We start from the raw sequence: 19,723 nt of genomic DNA on the forward strand, positions 1-19,723 counted from the left end.
GAAAGTCAATTAGGAATTTTTCTTGTTTCTTGAGGTAGGCCTGTAGTGTTATGAACTTCCCTTTCAGGACTGCTTTGGCTATATCCCATAGATTTTGTGTTGTTGTGTGTTCATTTTCATTGGTTTCCAGAAGTTTTTAATTTCTTCCTGGATCTCCTTGGTAACCCATTTATTGTTTGTTTGTTTGTTTGTTTTTTAACCTCACCCGAGGACATTTTCCCATATTTTGTTCAGGTAGAGTGGGAGGGAGAGAGAGGAACAGAGAGAGAGAGAGAAACATCGATGTGAAAAGAACACATCGAGTGGCTGCCACCCTCACGACCGACCAGGGCCGGGGACAAACTGCAACCGAGGTACATGCCCTTAGCGGGAACCAAACCCCGGTCTCTCAGGACCGCAGGCCGATGCTCTAACCGCTGAGCCAAACCGGCCAGGGCAAACATCTTCTCAGATCTCAATGGCATGAAACTAAAAATCAATTACAACAAAAACACACAAACACATTAAAACACATGGAGGCTAAATGGCATGCTGTTAAACAATAAATGGCATGCCATTTAGCCTCCATGTGTTTTAATGTGTTTGTGTGTTTTTGTTGTAATTGATTTTTAGTTTCATGCCATTGAGATCTGAGAAGATGTTTGATATGATTTAAATCTTCTTGAATTTTTTAGAAATTTACTTTACCTCTAACATGTGGTCTATATTTGAGAATGTCCCATGTGCACTTGAGAAGAATATATATTCTGCAGCTTTGGGGTGAAATGTTCTGTATATATAAAGTCCAGCTGATGTAGTTTGCCATTTAAGGACTCTGTGTCCTTGTTAATATTTTGTCTAGAAGACCTTTCCAGTGGTGTCAGTGGGGTGTTAAAGTCACCCACTATGGTTGTATTGCTATTGGTCTCTCCTTTAAAGTACTCCAGAAGTTTTAAAATATATTTTGGTGCTCTGGTGTTTGGTGCATATATGTGTACCAGGGTTATATCCTCTTGTTGGGTTGTTCCCTTTAATATTATGTAGTGACCTTCTTTGTCTCTTATTATTGCCTTCATTTTGAAGTCTATTTTATCAGATATGAGTATTGCCACACCAGCTTTTTTTTATTTCCATTTGCCTGAAAATTTTTTTTCATCCCTTCACTTTCATCCTGTGTGAGTCTTTTGTTGTGAGGTGGGTTTCTTGTAGACAGAATATATATGGGTCATGTTTTCTCATCCAATCAGCTACCCTATGTCTTTTGATTGGGGCATTTAAGCCATTTACATATAAGGTTATTATTGATGAATACTTATTAATTGCCATTTTTACTTTATGCCTGTGTTCCTATTTCTGTCTCTATTTCTTCTTTTTCTTACAGCAGTCCCTTTAGCATTTCTTGCAGTGCTGGTTTGGTGGTGATAAATTCCTTTAGCTTTTTTTTTTTTTCTATGAGGCTCTTTATTTCTTCTTCAATTTTGAGTGATAGCCTTGCTGGATAGAGTAGTCTTGAATTTAGACCCTTGCCTTTCATTACTTGTACACTTCATGCCGTTCCCTTCAGGCCTGCAGTGTTTCTATTGATAAATCAGCTGTCAGTCTAATGGGAGCTTTCTTGTAGGTAACTTTCTGTCTCTTTCTTGCTTCCTTTAAGATTCTTTCTTTGTCTTTAATGTTTGCCATTTTTATTATGATGTGTCTAGCTGTGGGGTTCTTCTTGCGTGGGACTCTCTGTGTTTCCTAGACTTTTGTGACTTTTTTCTTTACCAAATTAGGAAAGTTTTCTGTCATTATTTCTTTAAACAGGATCTCTATTCCTTTCTCTGATTCTTCTTCTGGTACCCCTATTATATAAATATTGTTACATTTTGTATTATCCCACTCTCCCTTAAACTTTCCTGTTTTTTAATTTTTTTCCCCCATTTGCTGCTCTATTTGAGTGTTTTTTCTACCTTGTCTTCTAACTCACTGATTCGGTCTTCAGTTTCTTCTAATCTACTATTGAATTCTTCTAAGGTATTTTTCATATCAGCTATGTCATTCTTTATTTTCTCCTGATTTTTATTCATAGCTTCTATCTTTTGTTTAAGCTGATATAGTTCCCACTGAGCTCTTTATAATTCTCATTAAATTTCTTGTAATTCTCACTGAATTGTTTGAGCACCCTTAAAATCATTGCTTTGAATTATTTATCTAACAAATTTCTTTCTTTTTTTTATATATAGTTCTTTTTCTGGTGATTCCTCCTTTTCTTTCATTTGGGTATTTTTTCTTTGTCTCCCCATTTTAGCCATCTGGTAGTTCTAGACCCAGTGAGGGATGTTGGGATATGTAGGCAGGTCAGTGTGTATCAAATAAGGCTGCTGTGCCTCCCAGACTATTCTGGTGAATGGCTCCTCTAGCCTTCTGTGGGTTCTGGAGAATTGACTACTGGCTGCTGGTATTGGTCTGTCCTGGTATGCACTGCTGCTGGAGCTGTGGGTCCTGCTGGTGCCACAGGCAGCTGTATCACATAGGCCCCACTCGAGCAATGGGCCCCACCAGTGCCAAAGGCAGCTGTATCATGTGGGCCCCACAGGAGCCACAGGTCCCACCATTGGCACCTGGGTAACACTGCTCCTTTATAGGGCTCAGCTCCTCTTCAGCCTCTGCTGATGCTGTGGGGGATGGGTCTCAGCTGGTGATCTGTGCTGCTGCTGCATGGGGATGGATGTCTGCTCCTGAGCCTCTAATTTTTGGGGTGTGTCTCGGCTCTTGTCAAGCTGCTGCTGTGGGGTATGGTGCTTGGCTCCCAGCTGCTTGTGGCTTTCACAGCAGGCACCTTGACAGCACTGCTACTGTGCTCTGGTCTGTATTGACACAGCAGGATCCACTGGTTCAATGGTGTGAGGTACACTGGTGGGCTCAGGTCGCTGGGCCCTAGTCTCTCTGGCTGCCTCCTCCCAGAAAAGACCAGAGATCTTCCAAAATGGTGGGGCCTTCTGGCCATGCAGGGAGAAGCACCCTGATGAGCTGCTTACTGCAATAGCTGGCTGCTCCCCATCCATAGCACAGGAACCTTCTGCCCCGCGTTTCTGCACTGCTCAAGATTGTTCATCCACATTCAAGTCCACTCAAATTCTCTCTCACACTCACTCCCACTCTCAACAGTCACCCTCACTCCAGTCCTGTTCACCACCATCCTGATTTATTCTTTAGTTAAACCTTTAAATCTTTAAATGCCAGATATTGTTTAAATGCCTTCTCAGAGACAAGTGAGGGCATTTTTAAGCCAGTGTCAAACAAGAATGTCCCTCATAAACCCATATTCTGAGGGAATGAAAGGGTAACACCTCCCTTCCATTCTCCTTCAGGAACTGATGAGTCAATGAAGCTGAGTGACACAGTATATGAAGGCACCAGTAGGTCTACCAGTAACCCCACATCTCTTTTGACTACAGTCAGCCTGGGTAAGTATAAGCATTATCTCGATTTCCTTCAAGGCTATTTCATTTGAGTCATTTCTCCTCATCTCTGGGGTCAAAAGTTGAATTGTTTAAGGAATTAAAATAACTAGGTTTGAAATAGGTTTCTTTGACTTCCTGCCACTCTTCTCTAATACTTATTTTTTAAAATGTATTAACTAAACCCTTTTATTGCTTCAACTTAGTAATGTTTATTATTACTATCTAATCAATTTATCAGGGAAAATGCCACAGAATAAGTTTTCTCTGCACATTCTCTTGCCCCAGCTTGAAGGATCTTTTTAAAGCAGACCATCTCTGAAATCTTATGTTCATAGGGAGGGCACAGATAGACTTCCAATGACATAGGCCCCTTTTACTAAGGTAGACTAAGGGTTCTTGATTTTTGGTTATGCCAAGTTGGATAGAAAAATGTGAAAAGGCAGTACCCAGGGGGAGTGCCCTTAGAGAATTGAGCTTTCCTCAAACCTGTGGCAATTAAATGTTCTTTTCCACGAGGATAGGAAAAGGATTTGGAGAGAGAGAGATTAATTCAAAATATCCTGAGGGTTAAAAAAAAGATCTCCTTCCCTTGTTCTCTTTCTTCTCAAATATAAATCCTTAGGTGGATTTGCAGTGAAGATTTGGGAGATCTGGAAGTTGTAAGCTGAAACTGGTTCATCAAAGGCAGGCTCCTAGGGAAGAAGTGAAAATGGGGTAGAAAAACCTTCTTGCATGAGTAGAGTCCAGGTTTATCACATCCGACCTTGCACAAAAAGCCCTTATATATAGGGCATGGGGAAGACTGAGCTCCAGGTGACAATTTCTCCTCAACAAACAAGATAACTCAAAGATCTTATGCAAATATATCCCTGAAGTCTAGAGGGAGGCTTAGATGTGTTATGGGAAGGTTAATATTTTCTTTGAGGTGGGGAGAAAAGAAGGAAATAATTTAAATTGAAATACAAGGAGGAAATGAATGATATTGTCAACCAAAAGGACTCCTCTTGTTGCCATTTGCCTATCTCCAAACAACTCTCTTTTTAATCACAGGAATGCCCACAAGAAGACCAGAGAAAGCTCCAACTCTCAAAATTATGAGCTCCAATGAGATCAGCACCAGCCCAGAGGCTATTTACACTGGGGGAAATTTTCGGGAGACTTCAACAACTACTGTCCCCATGGAGACAAAGGTGGAATTTATCACTCTTCAGTCTACAGCCACAGGGAGAGGCAGCGTCAGCCTCTCTCACTTGCCCACAGGAGTCACAGCCTCAGAAAAGTCAACAACAGAAGGGACAACAGGAAAAGAAATTATTTCACTCTCCCATTTTCCATATAAGGCTGGGTTCAAACCCTATTTGGGGACTGTAAAAGGGGCCAGCAAGTCATTGGGCATAGTGCCCTCTATCTCCCTTGACTCAACCCTTAAAGGTAACACAATCAGTGTTCAACAAAGCAGTCCACCTCTAATTACAAAGAAAACTGAAGTGAATTTCTTCATTGACTCTAGTAAAGGGAACACAGTGGACACACATTTTTCTCATGGCACAACTTCCACTAATCTTGAAGATACAATGGCTATCTCAGAAATGGAGACAACCCAGAAAGTGACCACTCGTATGGGGAGAAATCCTGAAAATCTATCAAGCACAAGTCCATCTTTTCTGGATAAAACCTCCCCTACATACAAGGAATATGTTCCCATTAAATCATCACAGTCTCCAGTATCTTCTACAAAATCTAGAAGTCATTCCTCCTCTCATTTAGAAACACCATTTTACAACTCTGCTGTAATAAAGACCACAGAAATATTAGACTCACTATTACATCCTGGAGCCGGTTCAACACCAAAAGAGAGTGATATCACAGTTGAGATACTGGCCACTTCTGAAGCCCCCCCACACATAGAGGCAATGCACCTGGCCAGGAACACCACTGTCAATGGTGTGAGGGACACCAGTTCTGGACAAGAAACACGCTCCTTTGTCCCACCTAACACAGGGACATCGGAAGTCACTTCTCCTGTCCTTACCTCTTCCATCATATCCAAAACCCTTGTTTCCATACCAATGCCTGCCTCTAGAGCAACAACAGGGTTTGAGACAGAGTCCTCCTCCTCCATGATGCCTGATCTGAGGAGAACCAGCACCTCTCAGCCAATGAGCTCAGCCACAGAAACATTCACCACCTCCCAAGTACCCACTGGGGGGTCTACTGACGTCTCTGGGAGAAAAGACATCTCCTCTAGCGGGACATTGTATTCTGGCCTGCCACAATCCACGATGACCCCAGACACACCCATAGGAGCACCCAGACCCTCTACAGCTCCCATTGTTACAGAAGACGCAGAACTGAACTTCTCCTCACAAACAAGTCACCAGGGCGATACAACATGGAAAACAACTCTCTTGGACTCATCCACAACAGACTCCTTGGAGAGTACTCACTTGGCTGGGACTCAAACTCTTACACACTCAGAGGTGATCACTGACGTGAGCAAAGGTCCTGAGGATGTGGAAAGCACCAGTCCTCTCCTTGAGGAAAACAGCAGCTCTTCTTCCTTGAAATCACTTCCAATCACAAATGCTTTGTCTTCCGGTCCTCCCACAAAACATGACAATGGCTCCTCCTCTCCTTCTCTAGTCACCTCAGTTCAGACTTCTGGCTTGGTGAAGTCCACAGACATGTCGGGCACAAGCTTGGACCCTAGAGCCCATTCGCCTCCTAACGTGAGCGACACCACAGTTGAGATACTGGCCACTACTGGAGCCTCCACACATGCAGAAACAATTCACCTTTCCAAACACACAGCTGTGACCAGTGCGAGCACCAGTTCTGAACAAGAAACACATTCCTCTGTCCCAGCGGACACAGAACTATCCAGAGTAAATTCTCCAATGGTTCCCACTTCCATCGAGAGGGAAGCCTCAGTCTCCACATCAATGACTGCCTCTTCTGAATCTACACCGTTTGAGACACAGTCAGCACCCTCTATGACCCCTAGACTGATGAAGACCAGCACCTCCACGCACATGACTTCGGCCACGGAGAAAATCAGTGTCTTTACCCAAGTGCCCACTGATGGTGCCACTGACGTGTCCAGGACAGAAGACATCTCCTCTAGCGGGACATCCCATGTTGCCCCAGCACATTCCACGATGACACCAGACACAGCCACAGGAACACCCGGGCTCTCTCCATCCCTAATCCTGACAGAAGCTTCACAAATGAATTTCTCCACACAAGCAGGTCACCAGGAGGATGCAACACAGGGAACAGATCCCTTGGGCACATCAACAACATCCTCCTGGGACGTCACTCACTCGGCTGGGACTCAACTTTTAACACAAGCAGAGGTGACTCGCATGAGCAGAGGTCTTGAGGATGTGTCAAGGACAAGTCCTTCCTTTGTGGATCATACCGACTCCTCCACCCTGGAATATATTCCTAGCCCATCCTCACCATCTCCACTTTCTCCTACAATACCTGGAAGTGGTTCCTCCTCTCCCTTAGCGGCCTCACTTTGGACCTCTGCCCTGGCAAAGACCACAGACACGTTGGGCTCAAGCTTAGATCCCGGAGCCCATTCATCTCCACAACTGAGCGATACCACAGTTGAGATACTGGCCACTTCTGAAGCCCCCACACACACAGAGGCAACACACCTGGCCAGCAACACCACTGTCAATGTTGTGAGGAACACCAGTTCTGGACAAGAAACACGCTCCTTTGTGCCACCTAACACAGGGACATCGGAAGTCACTTCTCCTGTGCTTACCTCTTCCATCATATCCAAAACCCTTGTTTCCATACCAATGCCTGCCTCCAGAGCAACAACAGGGTTTGAGACAGAATCCTCCTCCTCCATGATGCCTCATCTGAAGAGAACCAGCACCTCTCAGCCAATGAGCTCAGCCACAGAAACATTCACCACCTCCCAAGTACCCACTGGGGGGTCTACTGACGTCTCTGGGAGAAAAGACATCTCTAGTGGGACTTTCTATTCTGGCCTGCCACAATCCACGATGACCCCAGACACACCCATAGGAGCACCCAGGCCCTCTACAGCTCCCATCATTACAGAAGACGCAGAACTGAACCTCTCCTCACAAACAAGTCACCAGGGCGATACAACACGGAAAACAACTCCCTTGGACTCATCCACCACAGACTCCTTGGAGAGTACTCACTTGGCTGGGACTCAAACTCTTACACACTCAGAGGTGACCACTGACGTGAGCAGAGGTCCTGAGGATGTGGCAAGCACCAGTCCTCTCCTTGAGGAAAACAGCAGCTCTTCTTCCCTGAAATCACTTCCAATCACAACTGCATTGTCTCCCGGTCCTCCCGCAATACATGACAATGGCTCCTCCTCTCCTTCTCTAGTCACCTCAGTTCAGACTTCTGGCTTGGTGAAGACCACAGACATGTCGGGCACAAGCTTGGACCCTAGAGCCCATTCGCCTCCTAACGTGAGCGACACCACAGTTGAGATACTGGCCACTACTGGAGCCTCCACACATGCAGAAACAATTCACCTTTCCAAACACACAGCTGTGACCAGTGCGAGCACCAGTTCTGAACAAGAAACACATTCCTCTGTCCCAGCGGACACAGAACTATCCAGAGTAACTTCTCCAATGGTTCCCACTTCCATCGAGAGGGAAGCCTCAGTCTCCACATCAATGCCTGCCTCTTCTGAATCTACACAGTTTGAGACGCAGACAGCACCCTCTATGACCCCTAGACTGATGAAGACCAGCACCTCCACGCACATGACTTCGGCCACGGAGAAAATCAGTGTCTTTACCCAAGTGCCCACTGATGGTGCCACTGACGTGTCCAGGACAGAAGGCATCTCCTCTAGCGGGACATCCCATGTTGCCCCAGCACATTCCACGATGACACCAGACACAGCCACAGGAACACCCGGGCTCTCTCCATCCCTAATCCTGACAGAAGCTTCACAAATGAATTTCTCCACACAAGCAGGTCACCAGGAGGATGCAACACAGGGAACAGATCCCTTGGGCACATCAACAATATCCTCCTGGGACATCACTCACTCGGCTGGGACTCAACTTTTAACACAAGCAGAAGTGACTCGCATGAGCAGAGGTCTTGAGGATGTGTCAAGGACAAGTCCTTCCTTTGTGGATCATACCGACTCCTCCACCCTGGAATATATTCCTAGCCCATCCTCACCATCTCCACTTTCTCCTACAATACCTGGAAGTGGTTCCTCCTCTCCCTTAGCGGCCTCACTTTGGACCTCTGCCCTGGCAAAGACCACAGACACGTTAGGCTCAAGCTTAGATCCCGGAGCCCATTCATCTCCACAACTGAGCGATACCACAGTTGAGATACTGGCCACTTCTGAAGCCCCCACACACACAGAGGCAACACACCTGGCCAGCAACACCACTGTCAATGTTGTGAGGAACACCAGTTCTGGACAAGAAACACGCTCCTTTGTGCCACCTAACACAGGGACATCGGAAGTCACTTCTCCTGTGCTTACCTCTTCCATCATATCCAAAACCCTTGTTTCCATACCAATGCCTGCCTCCAGAGCAACAACAGGGTTTGAGACAGAGTCCTCCTCCTCCATGATGCCTCATCTGAAGAGAACCAGCACCTCTCAGCCAATGAGCTCAGCCACAGAAACATTCACCACCTCCCAAGTACCCACTGGGGGGTCTACTGACGTCTCTGGGAGAAAAGACATCTCTAGTGGGACTTTCTATTCTGGCCTGCCACAATCCACGATGACCCCAGACACACCCATAGGAGCACCCAGGCCCTCTACAGCTCCCATCATTACAGAAGACGCAGAACTGAACCTCTCCTCACAAACAAGTCACCAGGGCGATACAACACGGAAAACAACTCCCTTGGACTCATCCACCACAGACTCCTTGGAGAGTACTCACTTGGCTGGGACTCAAACTCTTACACACTCAGAGGTGACCACTGACGTGAGCAGAGGTCCTGAGGATGTGGCAAGCACCAGTCCTCTCCTTGAGGAAAACAGCAGCTCTTCTTCCTTGAAATCACTTCCAATCACAACTGAGTTGTCTCCCGGTCCTCCCGCAATACATGACAATGGCTCCTCCTCTCCTTCTCTAGTCACCTCAGTTCAGACTTCTGGCTTGGTGAAGACCACAGACATGTCGGGCACAAGCTTGGACCCTAGAGCCCATTCGCCTCCTAACGTGAGCGACACCACAGTTGAGATACTGGCCACTGTTCGAGCCTCCACACATGCAGAAACAATTCACCTTTCCAAACACACAGCTGTGACCAGTGTGAGCACCAGTTCTGAACAAGAAACACATTCCTCTGTCCCAGCGGACACAGAAATATCCAGAGTCACTTCTCCAGTGGTTACCACTTCCATCAAGAGGGAAGCCTCAGTCTCCACATCAATGCCTGCCTCTTCTGAATCTACACGGTTTGAGAAACAGTCAGCACCCTCTATGACCCCTAGACTGATGAAGACCAGCACCTCCACGCACATGACTTCGGCCACGGAGAAAATCAGTGTCTTTACCCAAGTGCCCACTGATGGTGCCACTGACGTGTCCAGGACAGAAGACATCTCCTCTAGCGGGACATCCCATGTTGCCCCAGCACATTCCACGATGACACCAGACACAGCCACAGGAACACCCGGGCTCTCTCCATCCCTAATCCTGACAGAAGCTTCACAAATGAATTTCTCCACACAAGCAGGTCACCAGGAGGATGCAACACAGGGAACAGATCCCTTGGGCACATCAACAACATCCTCCTGGGACGTCACTCTCTCGGCTGGGACTCAACTTTTAACACAAGCAGAGGTGACTCGCATGAGCAGAGGTCTTGAGGATGTGTCAAGGACAAGTCCTTCCTTTGTGGATCATACCGACTCCTCCACCCTGGAATATGTTCCTAGCCCATCCTCACCATCTCCACTTTCTCCTACAATACCTGGAAGTGGTTCCTCCTCTCCCTTAGCGGCCTCACTTTGGACCTCTGCCCTGGCAAAGACCACAGACACGTTAGGCTCAAGCTTAGATCCCGGAGCCCATTCATCTCCACAACTGAGCGATACCACAGGTGAGATACTGGGCACTTCTGAAGCACACCCACACACAGAGGCAACACACCTGGCCAGGAACACCACTGTCAATGGTGTGAGGAACACCAGTTCTGGACAAGAAACACGGTCCTTTGTCCCACCTAACACAGGGACATCGGAAGTCACTTCTCCTGTGCTTACCTCTTCCATCATATCCAAAACCCTTGTTTCCATACCAATGCCTGCCTCTAGAGCAACAACAGGGTTTGAGACAGAGTCATCCTCCTCCATGATGCCTGATCTGAGGAGAACCAGCACCTCTCAGCCAATGAGCTCAGCCACAGAAACATTCACCACCTCCCAAGTACCCACTGGGGGGTCTACTGACGTCTCTGGGAGAAAAGACATCTCTAGTGGGACTTTCTATTCTGGCCTGCCACAATCCACGATGACCCCAGACACACCCATAGGAGCACCCAGACCCTCTACAGCTCCCATTGTTACAGAAGACGCAGAACTGAACTTCTCCTCACAAACAAGTCACCAGGGCGATACAACATGGAAAACAACTCTCTTGGACTCATCCACAACAGACTCCTTGGAGAGTACTCACTTGGCTGGGACTCAAACTCTTACACACTCAGAGGTGATCACTGATGTGAGCAAAGGTCCTGAGGATGTGGCAAGCACCAGTCCTCTCCTTGAGGAAAACAGCAGCTCTTCTTCCTTGAAATCACTTCCAATCACAAATGCTTTGTCTTCCGGTCCTCCCATAAAACATGACAATGGCTCCTCCTCTCCATCTCTAGTCACCTCAGTTCAGATTTCTGGCTTGGTGAAGTCCACAGACATGTCGGGCACAAGCTTGGACCCTAGAGCCCATTCGCCTCCTAACGTGAGCGACACCACAGTTGAGATACTGGCCACTACTGGAGCCTCCACACATGCAGAAACAATTCACCATTCCAAACACACAGCTGTGACCAGTGCGAGCACCAGTTCTGAACAAGAAACACATTCCTCTGTCCCAGCAGACACAGAACTATCCAGAGTCACTTCTCCAGTGGTTACCACTTCCATCGAGAGGGAAGCCTCAGTCTCCACTTCAATGACTGCCTCTTCTGAATCTACACCGTTTGAGACACAGTCAGCACCCTCTATGACCCCTAGACTGATGAAGACCAGCACCTCCACGTACATGACTTCGGCCACAGAGAAAATCAGTGTCTTTACCCAAGTGCCCACTGATGGTGCCACTGACGTGTCCAGGACAGAAGGCATCTCCTCTAGCGGGACATCCCATGTTGCCCCAGCACATTCCACGATGACACCAGACACAGCCACAGGAACACCCGGGCTCTCTCCATCCCTAATCCTGACAGAAGCTTCACAAATGAATTTCTCCACACAAGCAGGTCACCAGGAGGATGCAACACAGGGAACAGATCCCTTGGGCACATCAAGAACATCCTCCTGGGACGTCACTCTCTCGGCTGGGACTCAACTTTTAACACAAGCAGAGGTGACTCGCATGAGCAGAGGTCTTGAGGATGTGTCAAGGACAAGTCCTTCCTTTGTGGATCATACCAACTCCTCCACCCTGGAATATGTTCCTAGCCCATCCTCACCATCTCCACTTTCTCCTACAATACCTGGAAGTGGTTCCTCCTCTCCCTTAGCGGCCTCACTTTGGACCTCTGCCCTGGCAAAGACCACAGACACGTTAGGCTCAAGCTTAGATCCCGGAGCCCATTCATCTCCACAACTGAGCGATACCACAGGTGAGATCCTGGGCACTTCTGAAGCACACCCACACACAGAGGCAACACACCTGGCCAGGAACACCACTGTCAATGGTGTGAGGAACACCAGTTCTGGACAAGAAACACGGTCCTTTGTCCCACCTAACACAGGGACATCGGAAGTCACTTCTCCTGTGCTTACCTCTTCCATCATATCCAAAACCCTTGTTTCCATACCAATGCCTGCCTCCAGAGCAACAACAGGGTTTGAGACAGAGTCATCCTCCTCCATGATGCCTGATCTGAGGAGAACCAGCACCTCTCAGCCAATGAGCTCAGCCACAGAAACATTCACCACCTCCCAAGTACCCACTGGGGGGTCTACTGACGTCTCTGGGAGAAAAGACATCTCTAGTGGGACTTTCTATTCTGGCCTGCCACAATCCACGATGACCCCAGACACACCCATAGGAGCACCCAGAACCACTACAGCTCCCATTGTTACAGAAGACGCAGAACTGAACTTCTCCTCACAAACAAGTCACCAGGGCGATACAACATGGAAAACAACTCTCTTGGACTCATCCACAACAGACTCCTTGGAGAGTACTCACTTGGCTGGGACTCAAACTCTTACACACTCAGAGGTGATCACTGACGTGAGCAAAGGTCCTGAGGATGTGGAAAGCACCAGTCCTCTCCTTGAGGAGAACAGCAGCTCTTCTTCCTTGAAATCACTTCCAATCACAAATGCTTTGTCTTCCGGTCCTCCCATAAAACATGACAATGGCTCCTCCTCTCCTTCTCTAGTCACCTCAGTTCAGACTTCTGGCTTGGTGAAGTCCACAGACATGTCGGGCACAAGCTTGGACCCTAGAGCCCATTCGCCTCCTAACGTGAGCGACACCACAGTTGAGATACTGGCCACTACTGGAGCCTCCACACATGCAGAAACAATTCACCTTTCCAAACACACAGCTGTGACCAGTGCGAGCACCAGTTCTGAACAAGAAACACATTCCTCTGTCCCAGCGGACACAGAACTATCCAGAGTCACTTCTCCAATGGTTCCCACTTCCATCGAGAGGGAAGCCTCAGTCTCCACTTCAATGACTGCCTCTTCTGAATCTACACCGTTTGAGACACAGTCAGCACCCTCTATGACACCTAGACTGATGAAGACCAGCACCTCCACGCACATGACTTCGGCCACGGAGAAAATCAGTGTCTTTACCCAAGTGCCCACTGATGGTGCCACTGACGTGTCCAGGACAGAAGGCATCTCCTCTAGCGGGACATCCCATGTTGCCCCAGCACATTCCACGATGACACCAGACACAGCCACAGGAACACCCGGGCTCTCTCCATCCCTAATCCTGACAGAAGCTTCACAAATGAATTTCTCCACACAAGCAGGTCACCAGGAGGATGCAACACAGGGAACAGATCCCTTGGGCACATCAAGAACATCCTCCTGGGACGTCACTCACTCGGCTGGGACTCAACTTTTAACACAAGCAGAGGTGACTCGCATGAGCAGAGGTCTTGAGGATGTGTCAAGGACAAGTCCTTCCTTTGTGGATCATACCGACTCCTCCACCCTGGAATATGTTCCTAGCCCATCCTCACCATCTCCACTTTCTCCTACAATACCTGGAAGTGGTTCCTCCTCTCCCTTAGCGGCCTCACTTTGGACCTCTGCCCTGGCAAAGACCACAGACACGTTAGGCTCAAGCTTAGATCCCGGAGCCCATTCATCTCCACAACTGAGCGATACCACAGGTGAGATCCTGGGCACTTCTGAAGCACACCCACACACGGAGGCAACACACCTGGCCAGGAACACCACTGTCAATGGTGTGAGGAACACCAGTTCTGGACAAGAAACACGGTCCTTTGTCCCACCTAACACAGGGACATCGGAAGTCACTTCTCCTGTGCTTACCTCCTCCATCATATCCAAAACCCTTGTTTCCATACCAATGCCTGCCTCCAGAGCAACAACAGGGTTTGAGACAGAGTCATCCTCCTCCATGATGCCTGATCTGAGGAGAACCAGCACCTCTCAGCCAATGATCTCAGCCACAGAAACATTCACCACCTCCCAAGTACCCACTGGGGGGTCTACTGACGTCTCTGGGAGAAAAGACATCTCTAGTGGGACTTTCTATTCTGGCCTGCCACAATCCACGATGACCCCAGACACACCCATAGGAGCACCCAGACCCTCTACAGCTCCCATTGTTACAGAAGACGCAGAACTGAACTTCTCCTCACAAACAAGTCACCAGGGCGATACAACATGGAAAACAACTCTCTTGGACTCATCCACAACAGACTCCTTGGAGAGTACTCACTTGGCTGGGACTCAAACTCTTACACACTCAGAGGTGATCACTGATGTGAGCAAAGGTCCTGAGGATGTGGAAAGCACCAGTCCTCTCCTTGAGGAAAACAGCAGCTCTTCTTCCTTGAAATCACTTCCAATCACAAATGCTTTGTCTTCCGGTCCTCCCATAAAACATGACAATGGCTCCTCCTCTCCTTCTCTAGTCACCTCAGTTCAGACTTCTGGCTTGGTGAAGTCCACAGACATGTCGGGCACAAGCTTGGACCCTAGAGCCCATTCGCCTCCTAACGTGAGCGACACCACAGTTGAGATACTGGCCACTACTGGAGCCTCCACACATGCAGAAACAATTCACCTTTCCAAACACACAGCTGTGACCAGTGCGAGCACCAGTTCTGAACAAGAAACACATTCCTCTGTCCCAGCGGACACAGAACTATCCAGAGTAACTTCTCCAATGGTTCCCACTTCCATCGAGAGGGAAGCCTCAGTCTCCACTTCAATGACTGCCTCTTCTGAATCTACACCGTTTGAGACACAGTCAGCACCCTCTATGACACCTAGACTGATGAAAACCAGCACCTCCACGCACATGACTTCGGCCACGGAGAAAATCAGTGTCTTTACCCAAGTGCCCACTGATGGTGCCACTGACGTGTCCAGGACAGAAGGCATCTCCTCTAGCGGGACATCCCATGTTGCCCCAGCACATTCCACGATGACACCAGACACAGCTACAGGAACACCCGGGCTCTCTCCATCCCTAATCCTGACAGAAGCTTCACAAATGAATTTCTCCACACAAGCAGGTCACCAGGAGGATGCAACACAGGGAACAGATCCCTTGGGCACATCAACAACATCCTCCTGGGACGTCACTCACTCGGCTGGGACTCAACTTTTAACACAAGCAGAGGTGACTCGCATGAGCAGAGGTCTTGAGGATGTGTCAAGGACAAGTCCTTCCTTTGTGGATCATACCGACTCCTCCACCCTGGAATATGTTCCTAGCCCATCCTCACCATCTCCACTTTCTCCTACAATACCTGGAAGTGGTTCCTCCTCTCCCTTAGCGGCCTCACTTTGGACCTCTGCCCTGGCAAAGACCACAGACACGTTAGGCTCAAGCTTAGATCCCGGAGCCCATTCATCTCCACAACTGAGCGATACCACAGTTGAGATACTGGCCACTTCTGAAGCCCCCCCACACACAGAGGCAACACACCTGGCCAGCAACACCACTGTCAATGGTGTGAGGAACACCAGTTCTGGACAAGAAACACGCTCCTTTGTCCCACCTAACACAGGGACATCGGAAGTCACTTCTCCTGTGCTTACCTCTTCCATCATATCCAAAACCCTTGTTTCCATACCAATGCCTGCCTCCAGAGCAACAACAGGGTTTGAGACAGAATCCTCCTCCTCCATGATGCCTCATCTGAAGAGAACCAGCACCTCTCAGCCAATGAGCTCAGCCACAGAAACATTCACCACCTCCCAAGTACCCACTCGGGGGTCTACTGAGGTCTCTGGGAGAAAAGACATCTCTAGTGGGACTTTCTATTCTGGCCTGCCACAATCCACGATGACCCCAGACACACCCATAGGAGCACCCAGGCCCTCTACAGCTCCCATCATTACAGAAGACGCAGAACTGAACCTCTCCTCACAAACAAGTCACCAGGGCGATACAACACGGAAAACAACTCCCTTGGACTCATCCACCACAGACTCCTTGGAGAGTACTCACTTGGCTGGGACTCAAACTCTTACACACTCAGAGGTGACCACTGACATGAGCAGAGGTCCTGAGGATGTGGCAAGCACCAGTCCTTTCCTTGAGGAAAACAGCAGCTCTTCTTCACTGAAATCACTTCCAATCACAAATGCTTTGTCTTCCGGTCCTCCCATAAAACATGACAATGGCTCCTCCTCTCCTTCTCTAGTCACCTCAGTTCATACTTCTGGCTTGGTGAAGTCCACAGACATGTCGGGCACAAGCTTGGACCCCAGAGCCCATTCGCCTCCTAACGTGAGCGACACCACAGTTGAGATACTGGCCACTACTGGAGCCTCCACACATGCAGAAACAATTCACCTTTCCAAACACACAGCTGTGACCAGTGCGAGCACCAGTTCTGAACAAGAAACACATTCCTCTGTCCCAGCGGACACAGAAATATCCAGAGTCACTTCTCCAGTGGTTACCACTTCCATCGAGAGGGAAGCCTCAGTCTCCACTTCAATGCCTGCCTCTTCTGAATCTACACGGTTTGAGACACAGTCAGCACCCTCTATGACCCCTAGACTGATGAAGACCAGCACCTCCACGCACATGACTTCGGCCACGGAGAAAATCAGTGTCTTTACCCAAGTGCCCACTGATGGTGCCACTGACGTGTCCAGGACAGAAGGCATCTCCTCTAGCGGGACATCCCATGTTGCCCCAGCACATTCCACGATGACACCAGACACAGCCACAGGAACACCCAGGCTCTCTCCATCCCTAATCCTGACAGAAGCTTCACAAATGAATTTCTCCACACAAGCAGGTCACCAGGAGGATGCAACACAGGGAACAGATCCCTTGGGCACATCAACAACATCCTCCTGGGACGTCACTCACTCGGCTGGGACTCAACTTTTAACACAAGGAGAGGTGACTCGCATGAGCAGAGGTCTTGAGGATGTGTCAAGGACAAGTCCTTCCTTTGTGGATCATACCGACTCCTCCACCCTGGAATATGTTCCTAGCCCATCCTCACCATCTCCACTTTCTCCTACAATACCTGGAAGTGGTTCCTCCTCTCCCTTAGCGGCCTCACTTTGGACCTCTGCCCTGGCAAAGACCACAGACATCTTAGGCTCAAGCTTAGATCCCGGAGCCCATTCATCTCCACAACTGAGCGATACCACAGGTGAGATACTGGGCACTTCTGAAGCACACCCACACACAGAGGCAACACACCTGGCCAGGAACACCACTGTCAATGGTGTGAGGAACACCAGTTCTGGACAAGAAACACGCTCCTTTGTCCCACCTAACACAGGGACATCGGAAGTCACTTCTCCTGTGCTTACCTCTTCCATCATATCCAAAACCCTTGTTTCCATACCAATGCCTGCCTCTAGAGCAACAACAGGGTTTGAGACAGAGTCATCCTCCACCATGATGCCTGATCTGAGGAGAACCAGCACCTCTCAGCCAATGAGCTCAGCCACGGAAATATTCACCACCTCCCAAGTACCCACTGGGGGGTCTACTGACGTCTCTGGGAGAAAAGACATCTCCTCTAGTGGGACATTGTATTCTGGCCTGCCACAATCCACGATGACCCCAGACACACCCATAGGAGCACCCAGGCCCTCTACAGCTCCCATCATTGCAGAAGACAAAGAAATGAACTTCTCCTCACAAACAAGTCACCAGGGTGATACAACACGGAAAACAACTCCCTTGGACACATCCACAACAGACTCCTTGGAGAGTACTCACTTGGATGGGACTCAAACTCTTACACACTCAGAGGTGATCACTGACGTGAGCAGAGGTCCTGAGGATATGGAAAGCACCAGTCCTCTCCTTGAGGAAAACAGCAGCTCTTCTTCCCTGAAATCACTTCCAATCACAACTGCGTTGTCTCCCAGTCCTCCCACAATACATGACAATGGCTCCTCCTCTCCTTCTCTAGTCACCTCAGTTCAGACTTCTGGCTTGGTGAAGACCACAGACATGTCGGGCACAAGCTTGGACCCTAGAGCTCATTCACCTCCTAACGTGAGCGACACCACAGTTGAGATACTGGCCACTGCTGGAGCCTCCACACATGCAGAATCAATTCACCCTTCCATGCACAGAGCTGTGACTAATGTGGGCACCAGTTTTCGACAGGAAACACTTTCCCCTGTTCCAGTCCATTCTGAGTTTTCCTCTTTCATGTATCCTATGGAGACGGCATCTGTCTTATTTGAGAGTTCAGTTTCCACATCCATGCCTGTGTCTTTTACCTCCACAATAGCTGAGAAAGTATCACTTTTTCCTCTTACTTCTGACCTGAAGCTTACCAGCCTGGACTTGGAGTTCAGCTCAGCTACACCCACTGAAATTCTTCTACCTTCTCAGTCTACTCATATTTTGAAGAGTTCTCATACCGGTGATAGAGATATTCTCTCATCAGCTGAGACTTTTGTGACTGAAACATTGACACCTTTGTCAGACGCTATGTCTTCCTTTGCCACAACAGAATTTCCAGGTGTCAGCTCAGTTGTCTCATCACTTAGTGAGTTTTCTAGAACAGAATTAGCCCCTGGATATGCTTCTAAACCCACCATTACAAGAAGCCTACCTCCATCTGCTTCAACATCATTTCCCTCTTTAACCTTCATTACCACTGACTCCTCAACCACCCCAGCCCTTAGTGGTATTACTTCCTCCCCAATCACCCCTCATATAGTAGACACCACCCTTGGGAGAGAGATTAGTACTGCTGATGGATCCTTGGTTATGGTCAGTAGTCTGGGAACTTCTACCCAGCCAGTCAAGGCATCTTTATCACCCATTATGGATACTAGAATAACAGAGAATATTGACTTGGAAACAGTGGCAAGTGCTTCTGAAGTTTCTCCACGCTCAACACCATTGACAAGTAAGAACCCAGGTAAGTATTTGTTCTGGTGGGTTGTCATGTGTTGTTAAACAGTAGGATGTTAAACAGTACCCCTAGTTTTTTACTAGAAATGTGTAGCATCCTCCACATATACACAGTTGTGACAACCAACATTGCCTCATGCTGAGATATACTGAATTAGAAAATTATTGGTAAGACCTTCCCTATTACCAAGATGAATGATTTTTCTTCATTTTCTCTTTTCCTTTTGAATCCCACAGGATTCTGAAATTCATTTAGAAAATTAATATATACAGTTGTTATCAGCATAGGTTTAGAATGCAGACAAATCTATCCATTCAAATTTTCACACTATCAGTCAGTAGCTGTGTGACCTTGACAAAATATGATCTCTGAGGCTCTCTTTTTCTTTTCTGTAAAAGGCAATAATAATGTGTACATTGAATCTTCTGGTGATGATCAAAGAGATAAAGGATGCTAGGTGCTTTACAATTGCTAATCATCATTATCCCCAT

General features: G+C 48.1%; 1 protein-coding gene across 1 annotated transcript in view; it reads left to right on the top strand.

The window, feature by feature from the left end:
• Window positions 1–19,723, top strand: part of MUC16 (mucin 16, cell surface associated) — a 143,488-nt gene that overhangs the window by 33,854 nt on the left and 89,911 nt on the right. The window contains 3 exon segments of the mRNA XM_036282229.1: window positions 3,205–3,233; window positions 3,333–3,428; window positions 4,476–19,238. Coding sequence (XP_036138122.1) covers window positions 3,205–3,233; window positions 3,333–3,428; window positions 4,476–19,238 — 14,888 coding nt within the window.

Source organism: Molossus molossus, unplaced genomic scaffold (assembly GCF_014108415.1).
Source record: "Molossus molossus isolate mMolMol1 unplaced genomic scaffold, mMolMol1.p scaffold_m16_p_4, whole genome shotgun sequence".
Lineage (NCBI taxonomy): Eukaryota > Metazoa > Chordata > Mammalia > Chiroptera > Molossidae > Molossus > Molossus molossus.